Source organism: Hemicordylus capensis, chromosome 10, assembly GCF_027244095.1.
Source record: "Hemicordylus capensis ecotype Gifberg chromosome 10, rHemCap1.1.pri, whole genome shotgun sequence".
NCBI lineage: Eukaryota > Metazoa > Chordata > Lepidosauria > Squamata > Cordylidae > Hemicordylus > Hemicordylus capensis.
In genome coordinates this window covers 6,434,126-6,454,653 of record NC_069666.1, presented here as the reverse complement: position 1 = coordinate 6,454,653, position 20,528 = coordinate 6,434,126, and the positions used below count along the sequence as shown (strand labels likewise).

Genomic DNA, 20,528 nt, shown 5'->3' with positions numbered 1-20,528 from the left:
TTAAAAGGCACATTTCATACACTATTTATAATATAATTTTTGTGCTGGCTCCTTAGCCAGCGTGGTGTAGTGGCTAGAGTGCTGGACTAGGACCAGAGAGACCCGAGTTCAAATTCACATTCAGCCATACTTGCTGGGTGACTCTGGGCCAGTCACTTCTCTCTCAGCCTAGCCTACTTCACAGGGTTGTTGTGAGGAGAAACTTAAGTATGTAGTACACCGCTCTGGGCTCCTTGGAGGAAGAGTGGGATATACAGTGTAAAAAATAATAATGAGGAGGAGGAGGAGGAGAAAACTGGTCCAAGGCCTGGCTTCAGCATAGGGGAAATGTTGCTATGTGTCTAAGGTGACCTTGGACTTGACTTAACTTTTTTTTTTAATTCCCCTTTTTGTTAAGTGGAACAGCAGGGAAATGCTTGACTAACAAGCAGAAGGTCGCCAGTTCGAATCCCTGCTGGTACTATATCGGGCAGCAGCGATATAGGAAGATGCTGAAAGGCATCATCTCATACTGCGCGGGAGATGGCAATGGTGCTGTATTCCCTTGCTGTATTCTACCAAAGAAAACCACAGGGCTCTGTGAGCGCCAGGAGTCGAAATCGACTCGATGGCACACTTTACCTTACCATGTTAACACTGTTGCTTGTACTGTGATTGTATTTGTATATTTCCATCACAGCAGGTGAATAGTTGACCCTTGTTGGGGGACTATGACATGAAGTAAACTGTAGCCACTGTGACCCTCTGTTTTGTACCACTAACCCTCTCTGAAAGTAAACTGATCAGACGGGTATTACCAGTGGAAGTCGAAAGAGGATGTGGAGGTGAATTTTGATTCCTCACAAGCAGAACTGGTCTTCTTTTAGCTAGGATGAAGCAGGTGATAGATTGGGGGGTTGAGTTACAAACAGGACGGAACAAATGCCAAGTAATGCAAAAATAAGTAATCAAACATTTAATATAACATTAAGTATTTGCATTGTAAATGCTATCTGAAAAATGCATACAACTTCGTTTCTCTTTAACAAACAATGAGATTTAACCGAGAATGCTACTGCATAAATTAGAGATTCCACCAGGCGGGTGGTGAAGTGTGTGGTTTCTTCACACAATGGAAGTATGTTGCCTGCACAATAAGAGAGTTTGCACAGTTTGTCTCTTGCAGTTCTCGGCAATTATCAGACAATGCTTTTGGCAGAGCGCATGTGTACCTCTTTAAAAGGCCCAGACCAGAATACAGCCAGGATCTATTCATGAGGGTTGGATGCTGTTTCATTTCTCACTGCATGGGTTTGGAGCCCTTGACCTATTTGGAATGGGGAAGCAACACACAAGCAATCTCCAGAATAAGAAGGTGCAGAATTATACATTTCCCCCCTCCTGTACATTCACTTCCTGCTGTGTGTAGTTCAAAATTAAAAATAGGCTAAGTTGTTTGGATGAACTCCTGTTGATGCAAACAATGCAAGCCTGCAGCTTATACATAACTTTGTGTCAAGTAAAATGGAAATTTCACTATTTCTTTTTAGCTGTGTAGTGCATTAATGTTGGTCCCAACTGTGGAAGGTAAATAACATGTATGATAGTTTGTTGGACCAATTTAGGTTTTTTAAAATTTTTATTTATTATTATTGTCCAGGGTGCAGTATTTTTCCTCTAGAAATACTTCCTGTTGTATTGATGGCAGCCCCCATCAACCCTAATTGCTGCCCCCAAGTAATTGTTTATTGGGTGAGAGGACTCTGCCTCTCTTAAAGGACCCTCTCAGCACTGAGAAAAGCGCTATAGAGGGAAATCTTGTTATCCGCTGATTCATTGTCTGTGGATTCGCGTATTTGCAGTTGGGGAAAAGACACCCGAACCTGGCATATGTGGAAAGACAAAAAAAAACCCGTTGACCTCACATATCCACAGGTCAGAAGTGGCCGGAAATGACTGTGGACATCATTTCCGGCTGCCATTTTGTTTCTCGGAGTCTCAAAATTGTTCCATTTAAAAAAAAAACCTGTGATTTTCGGCCGATTTGGGGGCATTCCTGGGACACAGCGTGACTTGCAGGGAGCAGCAAAGCATGGTGAGGAGCTTCACCCTGCATTTCCCCCCAAAATTTGGCCAATTTTCAACCATTTCCCCAACAACCGGGAACCTAACCCCCATGATCCCGTAGCCCCCAATACCTTGATGTTCATGGTTTCCATATTCGTGGCTCTCACATTGAAGGTTTTTTGCCAAAGTGGCCCCCGCTTAAAAAATAGTGAAGATCACTGGTGTTTTGGATCAACTCCTGTTGATGCAAGCCTGCTGGTTATACAGAACCTTTTGTCAAATGAAATGGATAAGTAGCTATTTTTTCCTTTATAGCTGTTGATTTCAAACTGTGAAAGCTAAAAGGTATGTATGGTGATTGTTTGTTGAACCAATTTAGGTTGATTTCATTTTCAGACTGGGCTGAGAATTACCAGTGCGCACACAGTGCTCTTTCTAACTCCAGGGTCTATGTGCATGTCTGTGTTAGCTATGAGAGGTTCGTAATGTTTTCTAATTCCTTCTCCTTTTAAACCCTTGTTTTAAACAACAGCTTCTTAGAGCTAATTCCTTCCTGTCAGAGGACAGATTGTTCATCTGCAGAGACCTCCAGCTTAGCTCTGGAGAGGAAGAAAGAGGCTCGCTTCTGGAAGTTGGTGTAGGATTTTTCTAATTCTGTAAAATGCAGTTCCTCCGCCCCCACCCTGCCATGCCTGCAAAACTTAGGCTTAGTCTACAAGTGGCTAATTAGCTTTTAATTAAATGCAAATGCCAAGGCGATTCTGCTGGTTCATTGGACGAAAAGACTGTCGCTCAATGAGATCATTGCATAATAATGCAAGTGAAAGATTAAACTGGAGCATGCTTAACGTCTTGATTTGCAGCTGGATTGGAAATGCCTTGGGGACTGAATGACCTTGGGTTTGCCTTACTGTAAAGTTTGCCTTCAGAAGGCTGGCTTGCTTCTAGCAGCTCTCTGGAATCACTTCATTGAGTTAGGAACACACAAATCTCTGTGAGGTGAATTCTGAGACCTTGTTTCACAGAAACCAGGAAGAAATCCACCAGTACTGTTTTACAGCATACCGTTAAAAGTAGCTCACTCTGCCAAATATTTATTATTTATTTATTTGAAATATTTATACCCCACCCCTCCAGTACAATACTGCTCAGGGCAGCTCACACAACATTAATAAAATAGATACAATGTAAAATAAAAGATTAATAAAGTTAAACCTGTTAAAAGACCAGGCTAAAACCACATCTGAACTTACAAATATTTTAAAAGATTCAAATTAAAAGTTATTAATACAAAGTTAAAAACTGAGAACTATAAAAACTAAAGCTCATTCCTTCCAAACACCAAGTTTGCATTAGTTTAATGGGTTGCTGCTCTCTAATATATGGCTCTCAGCCTAAAATCCTCTTATAACATGCATAATAAATTTTGCCAAAACTTCCTGATAGTCAGATCCCCATATGTTTGACACTTGTCAGTATTCAGTTACTTTAAGGACAACCTAAAAATGCTACCACTGCTACAAAGGAGTGTAAAAACAATTTTTCTCTTTTGTTGGCATTTGAACTGTGAGCAGGGATACGTGTGCACATGTATGCATATAGATAGCTATATGCATATAGAGACACACAGACACAGTTTGTGAATCTTGTCCTCCCCACACACAACCTTGCAACATCTCTCTCCTCCTCCTCCACCACCACCTCACCCCACACACACCCTTGCAGTATTCTGCATCCCCTTTTGGCATTCTACACCCCTGTCTAGCATGATCAAGCGACAGAATCCATGATAGGGATGTTTAGATAGGAACTGGCTTTTCTAGCCCTACCTGGAGATGCCGGCATTTGACAGCTTCAGACCAACATAGCACTGATGGCATTCTAGCTAGTTGTTGGCCGTCTGCCAGCCCCCCCGCCCCAGCCCCCAAAGCACACCTGTGTCTACTGCAACTCCTCTCACCATGTTGAGGGGTGAACTGCAAGGTCTCCCAGTTGGGAGGGGTCCAACCCAAGGCACCTTTCCAAGGGCCCCCTCAAACCCAGAGCTGGCCTTGGCGTTCAGCGGCTTGCAGCTCGTCCACAGCTTTGCACAACTGTGTCTATACAGGTTTAGGAGCTAAACCTTTTAGGAGCTGTTCCAGTGGGGCTCCTCTTTGACCGCCTGCCAGTTTCTGGATAAACTGACCTTAGTTTTTCTAAGCTCTGCTGTCTCCGAAGCATTAAAGTGGCAGGAAGAGGGAAGCTTGCAAAAAAGATTTTGTGTTGGAAATGAACATAACAAACTTTGTCTAGCAAGGCCTCCTGGCCTTGAGCCAACAGCTCTTACAATGGCAATATTCAGTTTCCAGTGTGGAGAGCAGGGGGGACATTTAGAGAGTGGGGGACATTTTGAGGGGTGGGGGTGAAGAGTCAGGAATTTTGCAAGAAAAAAATATATTAGGCCCGTTGTTTTCAAAATGTGTTTGGGGCATCCCTGTGGTTGCTCAGAACCTGAGCATGGGCTCCTGAATGAGTTTGCCTGCCGCAATTAATCTACCCCTACAGTGCATAGACACAGAGGAACGTTTAGTATGTCCTGGAACAGAGTTCCCAACTTGCCCCCCACCCCCGGCACAATGGCCAAAGACAGGAGATGATATAAATTGTAGTCCAACATCATCTGGGGACCCAAAGTTAGCATAGCATAGTCTCTATTTTGGTCTTTGATCCGCTTAACAGCAAAATAGACAAAAACGGTTCAAACAATCTACCCCTACAAAATAATAAAAAGTATATAAAATTACTTAGTATAATAAGTAGAAGAAGCTAAAAGTTAAAACTATATATAAAATTAGTCATCACTAATAACAGAATGACACTGAGTATAAAGGTAGCAAGACAACAAAATTATGTAATTAATACAGAGCGGTGTTAAATCTCATACCATATTGTATTCTGTACTATGTATGGCAGCAACATATCCAGCGAGTGGAGGCAACATATATATAGGCGTTAGAATATTTAGTTCTTAATGAGCTCTAAACAAATTTTGCTAGCTATAAGGCAGAACTTAGCCACATTATAGGATCTAGAGTCATTCTGATCTGCCAAGAGGAAATTTAGGTAAAAGGAATCAGTACAGCCTGGATATGAGCTAATATCTGAAGAGATGAGCTTATGCCGAATATCACGATAATAGTGACCGTACGAGAGTACATGAGCCATTGTTTCAATCTCACCAGACCCACAGGGGCAAATACACTCTCCATATGGAATTCTTTGATATCTCCCTTCCATCACAACTGTGCACAAGGCACTGCATCAGGCCAGTGTCAGGGCTCTGCGGTACTTTGGGATTGTTAGCTGGTTTAAATAGTTGGCAGGGGTAAAGCTCAGCATTTGATGGCCCCAAAAGACACCAACTGAAGTCCTGATCAATTTGCCACTCCATTACATAAATTATTTCCCTTATTTTGAGTCTGGTGTTTTCATAACCCAGGGTTAGCAGTGCAGTGGGAGAAAAACCATAATAATAGAGCCTTTCCTTCACCCCTTTTTCCCACCTTGAGTGATAGATGTCCTTTAGCACCAATGGAGCTAAACCAATGGAATGGAAAAGGGGACTCAAAGTTGGTAATGCTTGTATTGGGCCACGCTTTCAGTTCATTTGGGGCGGAGGTCTGTCCGATGTAGTGAGGCCTGGACAGAGAGTATGTAACCTCGGCACTTGCCAGGATCCTCTGCAAACTTCTGGGTTGCTTGGCAGGTGATTCAGTAGTCATCTTCTGAAGTTCCTCCATATATCCAGTGAACGAGTGAAGTGGGAGTTGGACCAGACGCTCACCGGTGCCTGCTCACCATCTGGCCAGCTCTCCAAACAAGCTATGGTGTGAAAGGGCCTTCTTGGCCTGTATAACTGTACACATGTAGACACACCAGATGTCTGGGAAACATGCAAGCATGGAAAACGTTTATGCGTACATCTATTTATTCAGTTTTTATATTGCCTTTCATTAAGCATCACAAGGCGGTTTACAACAGTTGAAATACAATAACATTCCTTAAAAGCTATATTTAAAACCTTAAAATCAATTAAACATTAAAACCATAAAATACCAAGAAACAATTTAAAAGAAACACACACAAGAAAGCTGGCAAGAAAGAAACACACGCAAGAAAGCTAGGAGCCTCTAGGAGCACATAGGTTGGAAGCAGGGCCATATGATGCAATCCCACTCCTTCATATGGTCAGTGGAGGCAATGTATGAAGAGAGCCAATGTGGAAAGTGTGCCCTGGAGGTTTAAAAAAAAAAAAGTTTTAAAAATGCTATGCTGGGACCACAGAGTCATTCTTCATTGTACTTCTGTGTTTTTCTGGACTTTCTGTATCAAAATAACAGCTCTTCTATGTTAGTGCCCACGAAAGTCTTTTAAATGTGTGCTTCAGAGAAACGTGTTTCTGGAAATGTGTAGGTCTGGCAAACGCATCACAGTTGGAAGGATCCAGTAACCAGTCAGTCATGCACAACACCGTCTGCGGAGAGGTGTGCATTCCACACTGTTGAATATTTTCTTGTGGGCTTGGGGTGGCCAAACGGTGTGTTTGTGGGTGGGTGGTAATAAAAGAAGCAATGTCCCTTCCAGTAAAAAGGAAACCTTTAGCCTCTCAGGCTTCAGAGGGTGAGTCACGTTTGCTCCTTCCTTGGCTTCGTCTTGTTAAACAATAGATTTTCTTAGACTACAAATCTTAGACCTGAGCCATAGGGTGCAACAAGGGCTATGCAGGATTTTTGTTTGGTTTTGCTCCCCGGTTTTGTGGTGCAAAAAGTCTCTAACCCAGTGTAAGACCCATAGTGGCAACCCTAAATGCAGTCTTTGTGAAACTTTGGCCAAAGCTGAATACTCTGCACAGCCCCCCAGCACCATGCAGAGATGACCATTCTCACGGTTCAGTGCTGCTTTGCCCAGTGCCAAGAGGAAAGGGAAACGGAGCCCTCTTGAGCCCTTCCTTGCATCATAAGTCAGCCCAGTGGAAATGGCTCTCGCATTGAAGGTGTTTTGCCAAAGTGGTTGCCACTTGAAAAATAGTGCAGCTCACTGCTTTAGTTCTTATGGCTGCCTGAGCAATGCCTCTTGTAGTCTGAGGGTGACTGGATAGGATTGCTAGTGGTTGAAAGACAGACATTCTTTGCACGGCAGAATTGGTTGTTGGTTTTCCTCCGTGAATAGAAAAACCAGGCTGGAGTATGCATCACAATAAACACACTGCAAAAAAACCCAAACATGCTCTGTATGGCATAATTTATCCTGATGCCAGCATCCAGTTTTAATTGGTGCCGCAGAATTGGAATTCAGTTGTAGAACTGAAGGCTGAAATCCCATGGACTCTTACTTGGGAGTAATACTATTGAACTCAGTGGGGCTTCCATTGCTGATCATTGTACCAACATTTTCAAGAATGTAGAGCATTCTGGAATTGTAGTGCTTAGAGTTTCATGACTGTTTTCTGGATATCCAAACCAACATTTTGCAGAATGAGCCTTTGACCAATATTGCGTGTAATAGTGTTCGTTGATCCTCCCCTTTCGCATCCATAGACGTACAGCCACCAGGACTTGAGGAAGGTAGCACTATGTACCTCTTTCTCTAGTGCCATTTCTACTCTTATTTCTCCAAATTCTCTTGCACTGTTGTTCTGCAGTAAGAGAGCATGCCTATGAAGGCAATACAGTTCCATTTCTCCCCATGTCCTGCACAGTAGTGGACTGCTGTCACTCATAAAAGGGAACTCTTTGCCAGACATTCCATACCTATCCTTGCAATCCCACATTTCATAACATCCAATTCTATCTATCCGTCAGGGGCTTGTTAGAATGCAGTTGTGTAATCGTCTTTCTTAATTTCCTGTTGGGGCTGTTTACGAATTCTATTGACTGCTTATTGGAAGCAAAGCTTTAGGGCTGTATGAATTTGATTTGGTGCCCTCTCTTGTGCCCACACTCTTTTGACACAGGCTGTAATTTGCATTTCAAAATAAAGCTTATGTTAAAATAAAATGTTGCTGTAGATAAAGTTATTTCTAAAACAATGAATTCTCATTGTCCGCAGTGCCTCCCAACACAGAGAACCCCTGCTGCTGTGTTTGCTTACTGTTCCTTTATAGCAGTGTCAATGAGAAGCTGCTTTACTGAATACAAAAAAAGGAGAGGTCCCTTCCCTTAAAGTAAAATGTGCCATCAAGTCGATTGTGACTCCTGGTGCCCACAGAGCCCTGTGGTTTTCTTTGATAGACTACAGGAGGGGTTTACCATTGCCTCCTCCCATGCAGTATGAGATGATGCCTTTCAGCATCTTCCTATATCACTGCTGCCTGATAGAGGTGTTTCCCATAGTCTGGGAAACATACCAGTGGGGATTCGAACCGGCAACCTTCTGCTTGTTAGTCAGGCATTTCTCCGCTGCACCCCTTAATGTGGTCCCCTTCCCTTACAGTATGGAAAAAAGGCACAGGAGAAATAGAAAGAGAGAGATGGGGTAAACAGGGAGGAAAAAATGTTCTGTTAAATTACACGTATTTAGGCTTCGATGTTCCAGGTATAAAGACCAAGAACTTACTTTGTTTTACCAAAATAATTATAAAATAAATCTTGATCTCCAGTCACTGGAAAAGTATTGGTTTTTCCATTAGAAATAATAAAGGGTAGTTATAGAGATTTCCAGACCATGTATGTGTGTATATATATATGTGTTTGATATTTTGAGCTTCACTTCCCATTTCCAAGTAAATGTGGCCATTTGGTTGGTGTCCAATGCAAGGCAAATAGGGTTTGCATCATAGAGATGTGAGAGTAGTGTGGGCCTGCCACCCAGATTGACATCAAATGGGAACAGGGGCAACGGGATGTAGCTATTCCCTGGTATTTTTTTACTTAGGTTCAGCCTTGAGCCTTTTGTTGAGTAAAACAGATGTTAATGTGCTTTATTGATATGGATGCAACAATATTGAATCAATATTAATCCACCAGGGTTAACCTCTCAATTGCAATGAAATTCACCAGGTCCTTCAAAACCTCACCAGGTTCCACCAAAAAGCAGCCAAAATCTCCACCTACCGACCAGCTATTTTTCAAATCACACATCTTTCAGTGCCAGAGGGACATCTGATGCTTAATGCAGTTTGCATCACAGCTCTCTGCCTGGCAGTCTTTGCCAGCTGTGGCTTAGCAGGTGTTTAAATTCATTTCGCTATCAATATTTATGCCTGCCCGACTTAACTTGAGCCCTTATTTTGCTCTCATCCCATCAATATTGCATGTGTTTGAGATACCTGTGCTTCCCTTTGCTGTTTCCTGATACCAGCCGCAAAGACTTGATACATCATTGAATAGGATGTAGTGTACAGCGAGATGGGTTCTTTTGGTATTTGAGATCTCCTGAAGCTAGGAATCCTCTTCTTCTTCCTCCCACATCCTGGTGTGGTCTTAAAGGCCTTTAAAGATCCTTTTAAAGTATGTTGTTACTCAAAAATATTTATCTACTGTTCAACAAAAATGTTTTCAAAATAGCAAAAGAAGTGAGAAAATGCGTTCCTTTCCCAAAAGTTATCACAGGGGTTGAATAGGGACAGTTACTTCCCGCCTGCTAAATATAAGAAAGAAACCACTTTAAGAGATGCCTCCTGGCTTGGTTAGCGGGGGTTAATATTATTGGTACAGTTAAGCCTGCATTTTCCAGACTTTTCTTTCTGAATGAAAATTGGTAGCACATGTCTCTTACAAAGTTTACTTTTAGAATGTGCAGAATTATCCCTCATCTCACAGAAGCTCATATGTTGTATTCCGGCACTGAGATGATACCCTTTATGGCTGCTATGCCGTATGCTGCAGTCCAAAGTGTGGCCTTTTCATATAGGAGAATGGGCAGAGGTGGTTATGATCACTAGTCTCATGCAGGGACACATTTTGTAGTTAGGTTTTTTAAAAGTGTCTATGATAGGATGCACGTCTTGTCCAGCTGCTTGCGAAGGCTATCCCTAAAGCAGATCGCACTAATCGCCAATCTGTGGTAGACATTTGTTTTTTCACTGGTATACAATCCATAATCCCTTTAATTCCTTTAGAGTAGCTGCTGATATTGCTTAAACCTGTGTCTAAAGGCAGAGAAGGGCTTATTCACAAACTCATGTAAGCCAGGGATTCTCAACATTGGGTCTCCAGATGTTACTGGACTTCAACTCCCATAACCCCCAGACCCAGGGGCCTTTGGCTGGGGATTATGGGAATTGAAGTCCAATAACATTCGGGGACCCAACGTTGAGAATCCCTGATGTAAGCCATGTGTGGGGTGACTAGCCATTTTGCTCTCCTCAGATAGTAACATTCTTTCCCCCTTCCGTTTTCCTTAGATGCAGCAGCTGTTTTATGAGAACTATGAACAGAACAAAAAGGGTTACATCAGAGACCTCCGAAACAGCAAGATTCATCGAGCTATCACCTTGCACCCAAACAAGAGCCCACCCTACCAGTACAGGCTCCACAGCTACATGCTAAGCCGCAAGATAGCAGAGCTGCGCTACCGGACCATACAGCTACACCGAGAAATTGTCCTCATGAGCAAATACAGTAATACGGAAGTCCGCAGAGAAGAGCTTCAGCTGGGGATTGCGCCCTCCTTTATGCGGTTCCAGCCACATCAGCGCGAAGAGGTTTTGGAGTGGGAGTTCCTCACCGGAAAGTATCTTTATTCAGCCGCAGATGGGCAACCACCCCGTCGAGGGATGGATTCCTCCCAGCGTGAGGCATTGGATGACATTGTGATGCAAGTCATGGAAATGATCAATGCGAATGCGAAGACCAGAGGACGGATTATTGACTTCAAGGAGATACAGTACGGCTATCGCAGAGTCAACCCAATGTTTGGGGCCGAGTATGTCCTTGATTTATTACTCTTGTACAAGAAGCACAAAGGAAAGAAAATGACTGTTCCTGTCAGAAGGCATGCGTACTTGCAACAGACCTTTAGCAAAATTCAGTTTATGGAGCACAAAGAGATGGATGCCAAAGAACTGGCCAGTCATATCAACCAGGATTCAGGGTCTTTGTCTTTCCTTTCCAATTCTCTGAAGATGTTTGTCCCATTCCAGCTGAGTAAGTCAAAAGTGGAGAAGAAGGAACCCAAAGACAAGAAGATCAACATCTTAATTCCTCTCTCCGGACGCTTTGATATGTTTGCACGCTTCATGATGAACTTTGAAAAAACGTGCCTCATTCCAAATCAGAATGTCAAATTGGTTGTCCTCTTGTTCAACTCAGACTCCAATCCCGATAAGGCAAGGCAAGTAGAACTGATGAGAGATTATCGCCTTAAATACCCCAAGGCGGATATGCAGATCTTGCCAGTTTCTGGAGAATTCTCCCGAGCTCTGGCATTAGAAGTTGGATCCTCTCAGTTTAACAATGAGTCTCTGCTGTTCTTCTGTGATGTTGACTTAGTGTTTACGACAGAGTTTCTCCAGCGGTGCAGAGCCAACACAGTGTTGGGCCAACAGATTTATTTCCCAATCATCTTTAGCCAGTATGATCCAAAGATTGTTTATAGTGGGAAAGTTCCTAGTGATAATCATTTTGCCTTCACCCAGAAAACAGGCTTCTGGAGGAACTACGGCTTTGGGATTGCCTGTATTTATAAAAGCGACCTTATTCGAGCAGGTGGCTTTGATGTTTCTATCCAAGGTTGGGGTCTTGAGGATGTGGACCTGTTCAACAAAGTTATCCAAGCTGGTCTAAAGACTTTCCGAAGCCAAGAGGTTGGCGTAGTCCACATACATCATCCTGTCTTTTGTGACCCTAATCTGGATCCAAAACAGTATAAAATGTGCTTAGGGTCCAAAGCCTCAACTTATGGATCTACACAACAGTTAGCCGAGTTGTGGCTTCAGAAAAACGAACCAAGTTTTGGGAAAAACAGCAATGCTAACGGTTCTCTGAGGACAGCCTAATATCCAGCTATGCTGGGAAAGAACTACTTATTGCATTTTTTTTAATTGCCCTAATTTATTTTTTTGCAAAACATTTTGATAGCTGGGGTTTTTTTAAGAAAAAAACAAAAACAAGACTGCACGAGGGTATATTTTAGAAACCATCGTTTTCTTATGACAACCTGAGCTTCCCCCATTCCCCTGAATAAAACTGTGATCAATCTTTGCCTTTTGAACAACAGTCCGCAGCTGAGTATTATGGCTTGCCTGGTTCCAACTTCTGACAACTTGAAATAGTATCTTTTGCTGATAAACAGACTTTGTTTTTTTATTTAAAAAATAAATTCCCACCCCCAACTCCAAACCCCACCGCTCACTGAGTAAGCAATTGAATGCAAAAAGGCACAAATGAGTCACTTAAATTTGTTTCCTCTTGTAGTTGTAACAGAATAAATGGATTCTTCCTTGTATTTTTTCTTAATGTGCTAGAACAAAGAAAATCATGTGGCAGTGTTAGATAATTTGCTTACAAGAGTCTTTCATATGGTTGATATTTCAACCTCCAAATGTTCCTTTTTGCTCATTGTATTTTGGGCGAGCAGAAAATAAGGAAAAAACAGAGCACAACCTTTTTTTACTCGTAGTCTTTTGTTTAAAAAAAAAGCCTCTCTTTACTTAGTCTGTATGTGGATCTGATGTTTAAAAATCCATAGCAGATTCTGAGTTCTTCTAAATTTGATCTCCTGTGTAGATGCCTTGATGGCAGAATGCAAACATTTAGAGTGAAACTACTTTTTTTGGCTGTAAAATGCACCAGACTTAAAACCGAGACACTCCAAATTGAATATGTTGGGAAAACCATTCATTTTCTTCTCAACCAGTTAACAGTATTTCGATTGGGAACGATTTACTTTGTTTCCTTTGCTTAATTAGTTCATTTTTTCCTGTATTGGATAGACCTTTAATTTATTTAATATCCTTTGTTTTAAATTCCTGTCTTTTTTTAAAAAAAATAACTGCTAGTCATTAATATTTATATATCTTAGAAATGTATTGCATTTTCTTACTGTTAAAAATAGTGTACCTTTTCTTACTTTGCAGTAAACTGATCTCCAAAGACTTCTTTCTAAAGTTTTCTTGTTTTATTCAAAATTACTTGTTTAAAAAAAAACACAAAAAAACACACCCCAAAACCTCAGTTGTTGATGCCCCAGAATGAATTTCAGTTTTGGGGAAGGGAATAGAGACTGTGGGGAAAACTTATGACTAAACACAGAAAAAAGATTTAAAACACAAAAACCTGCACAGTGTTACAAGATAAAGTGCCTTACGTTGAATAAAAGTAATCTCTTTTGCCTTGAGCCTTACAACAGTGCCATAACGTATGTTCAAAGCACAAACCACAGTCATATACTGGCACCTAACCATTTGTATCTATCTTTTTCCAAAGGAAAAATAAAATGAGTGAACAACATATTTTTCTATTGTGCTTTTCAGTACCATGCGGTCTCCTTATTCGTGATCATGCTTATAGTGTATAGTTACCAAACGTGCATAAATGACATGGTCTAAACTACTACTTGTGACTGGTGTCCTGGATCTGAACTGTAAGGCAGCCTTGCAAATAGCCACTCATTTAGTTACCTATGGTGAGCAAGGATTGGCCCTGGTGACCAAGCAGGGAAGCATGTTTTAGTTGGATGATAATCGATGGCTCTTTATCGCTTTTTGGGCATTAATGTTCCATAAATGCCTAACATAGGTACATGTGGGTAGCCAGTCCAGGAAGATGTTTGTGAGCTAGTGACTAAACATTTCTGCTTTGTGTCTCAATATAAAAAGGTGGCTTACAATATCACTTTAAAACATTTAACATACACTAGGCCTATTTACACAGTTGTTTGGATCTAGGTTTAATGTGGGTTACCAACATTTTGTGAACAAACAAATACTTTATTACAGTCCTTGACCAGTACACAACGTTTTGTGTTAACCCATATCAAGGTGGTTTATGGTCTGAGATTCCCACCTTGGCATGGGTTCACACAATCATGCTAATGGTGGTAACCCACATTAAACCTAGTTTCAAATGGCTGTGTGAACAGGCCTACTAACCCCAAAACCAGTATAAATAAAAGCATCACAGTGGTAAGAAGCTGCAATAACGTCGTCAAAATCCTAGAGGAATAAAACAGCTTGTATATGGTACCGGAAGGCTATTGGATGTGGCAGTTCAATATGGAGATAGGCATTCCAGAGAAGGCCCAATGCACACTTCTATAAACTGTATACAGACTCGAAAATAGTGTGCATGTAAGGCTGTGGTGCACCATATGATTCTCTCCATGTAGTTGGGATCTGACCTTTTGAGTCGGAGAGGTCAAGAGGATGTTGTGCTGGCTGCCTCACTCCATGACCCGGAGGCTGTAGAAGCTGGTGTGCTTTTAACAACTTTGGGGGCATGTTTTGATGGAGATGGTGCAATGGGAAATGCCATCATCTTGGCCTGCTCACAGATTCTAGAAAGGAGGAGAACTGATGAGTCAGATCTTTAAGTAGAAGGAAGGTCAGGGAAGTGAGTGAGTTCTGTTAAACTTTTAAATCAATGACAGAAGAGGGGGAGGGAGGTGGGGGTCAAATATGTGTCTCAACATCTGCAGCTCTGGAACCCTAATGATGGGAGAGGCCCTTTGTAAGATCCATTGAACTGGGTGTTGCAGGGACAGATCTCCAAGATGTCTTCTCCAGATAGAGGAAACACATCTTTAATTGTGTTGACTTTTCAATAAACCGATTGCGTCAAGTCCTCTGTAAGCAACAGCATTTGAAAGCCAGCCATGATAAGAGGAAGGCTGTTTGTTTTCTCTTGTTCAGCTTCTCTTGTTCAGGATGGGAAAGAGAATGTCTTGGACTTTCCATTCCAAAGCATCTGGGGGTGGGGTGGGGGAGAGAGTGTGATGTCATGGCCAAGAGGGGGGCATCCAGTCCCACCCCCAAGCAGCTTGGCCACCCAGGCTTAAGATGTTGACTTTTGCTACGTACCATACTCATTTTCCTCAACAGTATGATAAAGGAAATAATTTACTGTCTTGCAGATGGGAAACGAAGGGATACATTAGTGGGCTCACTGGCTTGCTCACCATTGCATCACTGGCCACCCAGTATTTGACCCCCACCTATGCTGTGGTTTGGATCCCAGCACAAATCCAGATAATCCATCCCAGGGGGCTGCAATGAGGTTACATGGTATGGCAGTTTCTGACTAGGAAGGCAGGAAGTGTGTATTTCCTGATATTTTGAAATTTGGTTGGGTGGTGAGTATGAGTGTAAAATGTTGGGAGGAAACAGTGACTTTTCAACCTCACATATTTAATGACCAATGTTATTTTTGTGGTAGCAAGCATTAACTGTCCCCCTTGCTAAGCAGGATCCACCTTGGTTGGCATTTGGATGGAGCACTATAAAATATTCCATCTTAGGGGATGGGGCCATAGCTCATTGGAAGTGCATCTGCATGCAGAAGGTTTCAGGTTCAATCCCTGGCTGCATCTCCAAGTAGGGTTGGGAGAGACTCTTGCCTGAAACCTTAGAGAGCTGCGGCCAGTCAGTGTAGACCAGGGATTCTCAACGTTGGGTCCCCAGATGTTACTGGACTTCAACTCCCATAATTCCCAGCCCCAGTGGCCTTTGGTTGGGGATTATGGGAGTTGAAGTAACATCTGTGGACCCAACGTTGAGAATCCCTGGTGTAGACAATACTGAGCTAGGTGGACCAAAGGTCCGGCTCAGTATAAGGCCGCTTCCTATGTTCCTACTTCCTGCAATCATGTTAGTTTGTCATTTGGTTTGTTTCCATGTTTCCGAGTTCTGTTTCCAAAGCTGATGTTGATGAGTTCTGCTTGACCTGATCCTGTGAACAGCTGCAGTGAGGGTTAAAGCATCTGCAGTGTTGGTGTACATGAACAAGCCACCCTTTTGCCATCCACAGGGAGACCCAAAACCCTGGTCTGCCTTGGCACGGCATCAGCTATCAGTCCAGCTGTATGAACAGCCTCCGACAAAGCTGAACTCTTCCAATAAAAGCTGCCTTTGTTGTGCAAGAGGGAAGGGGATAAAGAGACAGAACTCTTTATGGGTCCATTTGGCCCATAAAACGTAACACTTCCTCCCACAAACAGCTACAATGGAGGATGCATCCTAGTTTTAGACCACAAACGCATTTATGACCTTTTCCCTATCCATCTCAGTAAACAGCTCTGGAATATGCTCAGTGCTAAGGCAAGTGTTTTTGTTGGCAGAGATCTCTGTGGTGGCTCATGATGCAGCATCTTTGACAGCAAGGATTCCTCAAAGTGGGCCACGAGAGAACTGCTAGTGTGCCACTGGAAATTATTTTCTCCTGCGGGCCCCAACGTCACATGTAGTCACCCATCCAAATGCAAACCAGGGCAGGCCCTGCTTATCAACAGGGACAACTGGCTCTCCAATACTAAGCCAGTACACCCTTGGTGCTGAAGCCAAGCAGTAAAGAACCACCTGTTCCCAAGTTTTGCCTTTCCAACTCGATTGGTTTGTTCAGAAAACTCTCTGCTGTAAAGTCCCCTCTCTATGATTCTTCAGAGTATTGTGATGAATGGAACCCTGTGACTCGGCTGTGTGGTCTTGAATTTACCAGGATTTACTTTCCACATCTGTGGCTTTAGTGAGGGCCATGGGAGTGGAGATATCCAGATGGAAACCACTACCATAATTAATCATATCAAATTAAAGGAAAGCAGGGCAGGTGGACCAAAACAGTATTAACACTGTCACATGGTTCTAATAAAACATGACCTTGACTTATCCCAAAACAAGATAATGGGATCTGGATGAATTAATCAGGAGTAGTTACACTCTGGTTTTATATTTGCTATCCCTAAAGCCAACTGGTGTCCCCATTTCTCAATAATCCTGGTTTAATTTTTTTAAAGAGGGAGAAAATGACTTTTATCACTTTTTAACCAAGCTATGTGAACTGCTTTTTTAAAATAAATGTATAGCTGACTCGATGTGCCTTGTGGAATAATATAAGCAAACAAGTCAGGTCTCTGCTCCAAGGAACTTACAGTCTGAGCTGGTTGATGCCGAAACCCACCTTAAATGACCATGGCTGCCATCCATCTTGATGTTCTCTTGCACAGTTACCTCTTGAATGAATGGGAACTATGCAAAAGCACTGAGGATCATCACCATCCTTTATTATGTTCATTGACCATAAAAGAGACATGACAGAAATTGATAACAAAAAACACTGATTGATTGATTAAGTGCCATCAAGTTGCTGTCGAGTCTTAGCGACTACGTAGTTAGGTTCTCTCCAGGATTATCTGTCTCCAACTTGGCCTTTCAGGTCTCTCAGTGGTGCATTCATTGCTGTTGTCATCGAGTCCATCCACCTTGCTGCTGGTTGTCCTCTTCTCTTTCCTTCAACTTTTCCCAACATGATGGACTTCTCAAGGAGGCTGGGTCTTTGCATAATGTGTCCGAAGTATGATCGTTTGAGCCTGGTCATTTGTGCCTTGAGTGAAATTTCTGGATTGATTTGTTCTGTGATCTATTTGTTTATTTTCCTGGCTGTCCATAGAATCCTCAGAAGTCTTCTTCAGCACCAAAATTCAAAAGCGTCAATAGGAAAAACCATTGTCCAAACAATTCCATTTTTTGTAGGTATAGACTCGTCACGGCATGTAAATATCCTTTCCAAGGCCTTCATTGCAACCCTACCTGCAGAGTGCTAGTCTGCAGTTTATTTCTGTTCTGTCATACGTCTGTTTTACAGGTGAGGAATACTAAGCTGCAAGTTTACTCCAAATAGTATAAATAGGAGCTGAAAACCCTTCTCAATCTATTGCTGCTCCCCCAGAGAGCTACCTGTAGACTGCCCTTGGCTTAAAATGCACCCAGACATACGAACTTTGGTAAGAGAGTGTTTGTGTGACTGGCAGAAGAAAAGCACGGGGTTGTGAACTGCACTTCAGGACTCCACACACTTCTCTGCCCCATTGACTTATAATATTTATTAGTGAAACTATTGGCAGTCACGAGAACCAAGGATGAATTGTAGCTCTGTGGTAAACCACGTGCTTGCATGCAAAACCTTCCCCAGCGTCTGTAGCTAAAGGTCCTCTGGTTCAGCTGGGCTGGGAAAGAAATTGGTCTGAGACCATGAAGATCTGCTATGAGTCGGAGTAGGCAACCATGGACTACATTGACTACTATGTCTAAGGTAGCTCCTGTTGAACACTTGCTCTGATACCTCTGTTCTTATTAACACCTAATAGCGGCAATGTGAATGAAGTTTCCAGTTCGACACGACCTTGTGTGGTGTTAGCAACCCAACAGGACTGTGAGATACTCTGGTAGTGTGCTTCCCAAATGTATGTACCGCCCCTTGTTGCAGGCAGGGTGCTGAACCTAATGGCCCTTGCTCTGGTCTGGCAACTTTTCCAGTCTGCTCTCCAGGCTAGCTTTCTCTTGCTGTCCAAGGTAATGTGGTGGGAAAGACACGGGTGAGGAGAGAGGTCAGTACCATGCCTGCTGAAATCTGCAGGGGAATTGATCCTGTACCCCGCTGCACACATGGGCCGCATTCGCACGTGACATTAAACCAGAGGTGGTCCTCCAGTTTTGGAATGCGGGCAACTGCAGTTTCATTGAGAAGTGGATCCAAGGTTTCCCTTCCCGAACTCTTAATTTGTACCTTCAGTTTGAAGTAAGATCCACCACCTGGACCTCCTGGTTTTGCAGTGCCAGCGTAGCGTCCAAATGCTGACACCGCAGTTTCTCCCTCCTAGAACTGGAGTTGAGGAAGCTCCTCCATCTCTCTGGCTGCTATTGGCTGCTGGGGCTGTCCTTCGTTAAAGAAGGAAGCCCCGGCAGCCAGTTTCCCCTCCTCTCTGCAGTCAGCACGACTGCAGAGAGGGAGCTCTCTGTTTCCTCCAAATGCAGGGGACAGGGGTGCATCCGTGTTATGTCCGAAGGTAGCCATGGTCTCACCTAGAAGCTCAGTTCCTGGCCAGGAAGGAAGCAAAGGGTTTGACCTGGCTCCTGTGAGACTGGAGAAGTCTAACTGGCTGTACCACTTTCTGTTTCTTTTTCTGGGGTGGAGGAGTGAGTCAATGAGACATCTTTAAACAACAGAGGCCTTTAAAAATAATTCGTTCAAGCTGCAGGACCACAAAATACAACGACTGTCAGAAACTTTGCTGTAAATTTCCAGTCTGGTGGTTGGGGGAGCAAAAGGAGGAGGGGAAATATTTTGGTGGAGTGCTCACTACCCCAGGGGTCATCTCTGCCCAGGTGGTGTCGACAACACATTAAAAAGCTATAAAGTTCACTTGAAAACCTGAATGCAGAGCAAACTCATGGAGTCATAAGACTTGATGACGTTACCCTGTGCTTAGAAAGCCTATCACAAGTTCATTGCTCGCGGGCATGAGATGAATACTGACTCTGTTGTGCTTTCCACGTGGAAATAAGGAGGATCCACTTGGATCTACTTTAAACGTTGCTGCTTTGGGCATCCACAAATCTGAACAGATGAGAGACAATCCCTTTTTTAAAAACATGGGTTTAACTCCTCTGCAAATAGAAAAGTAGCACAGCCAGGAGTGGGCTTGTGAGGACCACAGTATGCTACTTTTAATTTTATGTGCAAAGCAGGGGCATAGCCTCAATTGAGCGAATGGGTACAAAGAATCCAGGCCACCATGCCCCAGGGGGAGTGCCTGGTTCCCCAGCCACACCCCTGTGTCTGATGTCAGGTGCAGGGGGCGTGGCCAAATTAGCAAACAGGGCCATAAACCCCACTTGGAAGTAAAATTCGGCCAGTGCTGCATCTGTGGCTCCATTTTTTAGAGATTTCAGCCAGCACTGGGCTCCCAGCCTGGCTAGGAACACCTCTCCCGGCTTTTGCAAGAAGGGAGAAACCATCCCAACCATGCTGCAAATGCAGCACTGGCCGAATTTTACTTCCAAACAGGCACAGCACAGGGGGCATCCTCACTACACCACTGGTGCAAAGAGTTTTGAGCCTTTTTTTCTTTTTAAGGTACCATCAGCAGCCAAATTTTGTGCAGTCTGTTCCACCACCTCGGGATTCTACCACTTCATTCTGTTGCGTGGGTGGTCAAGGACAGTATCAGTGAATCTGGAGAGAACAGATTTAGTTACTGAAACTTTGTATAGTTATTTTGGTTCCCTGTTAGTTTGCCCAGTGAATCTGCACATGTTAGAGGATGTGGTTTCATTCACATCCAACATCAGGACTTTTCTTAGGTTGTTTGCTTTCTGTTGTGATACGTTGTGATTTTAAATTTGAGACATTCACAAACTTTCAGCACCAAGTTGGCTCTGGGATGAAGTTCACGGAAAGAAGGTTTCTGTGTCCCTTACCTTTAAATTAGCACAAATCAATTGCCTTTTAGATATCTTAGCAAGGGCAATAACAGGGGGAAGATCTGGCCTACTTTGCCAGTTGTGGCATGTA

The 20,528-nt window shown here is 43.0% G+C and overlaps 1 protein-coding gene across 1 annotated transcript in view; it reads left to right on the top strand.

Moving 5' to 3' along the window:
- Window positions 1-13,120, top strand: part of CHSY1 (chondroitin sulfate synthase 1) — a 70,640-nt gene extending 57,520 nt beyond the window's left edge. Inside the window, exon 3 of the mRNA XM_053272914.1 lies at window positions 10,430-13,120. Within this exon, the coding sequence (XP_053128889.1) occupies window positions 10,430-12,022 (1,593 nt within the window). The 3' untranslated portion in view covers window positions 12,023-13,120. The remainder of the gene's footprint in view (window positions 1-10,429) is intronic.
- The last annotated feature ends 7,408 nt before the right edge of the window (window positions 13,121-20,528 follow it).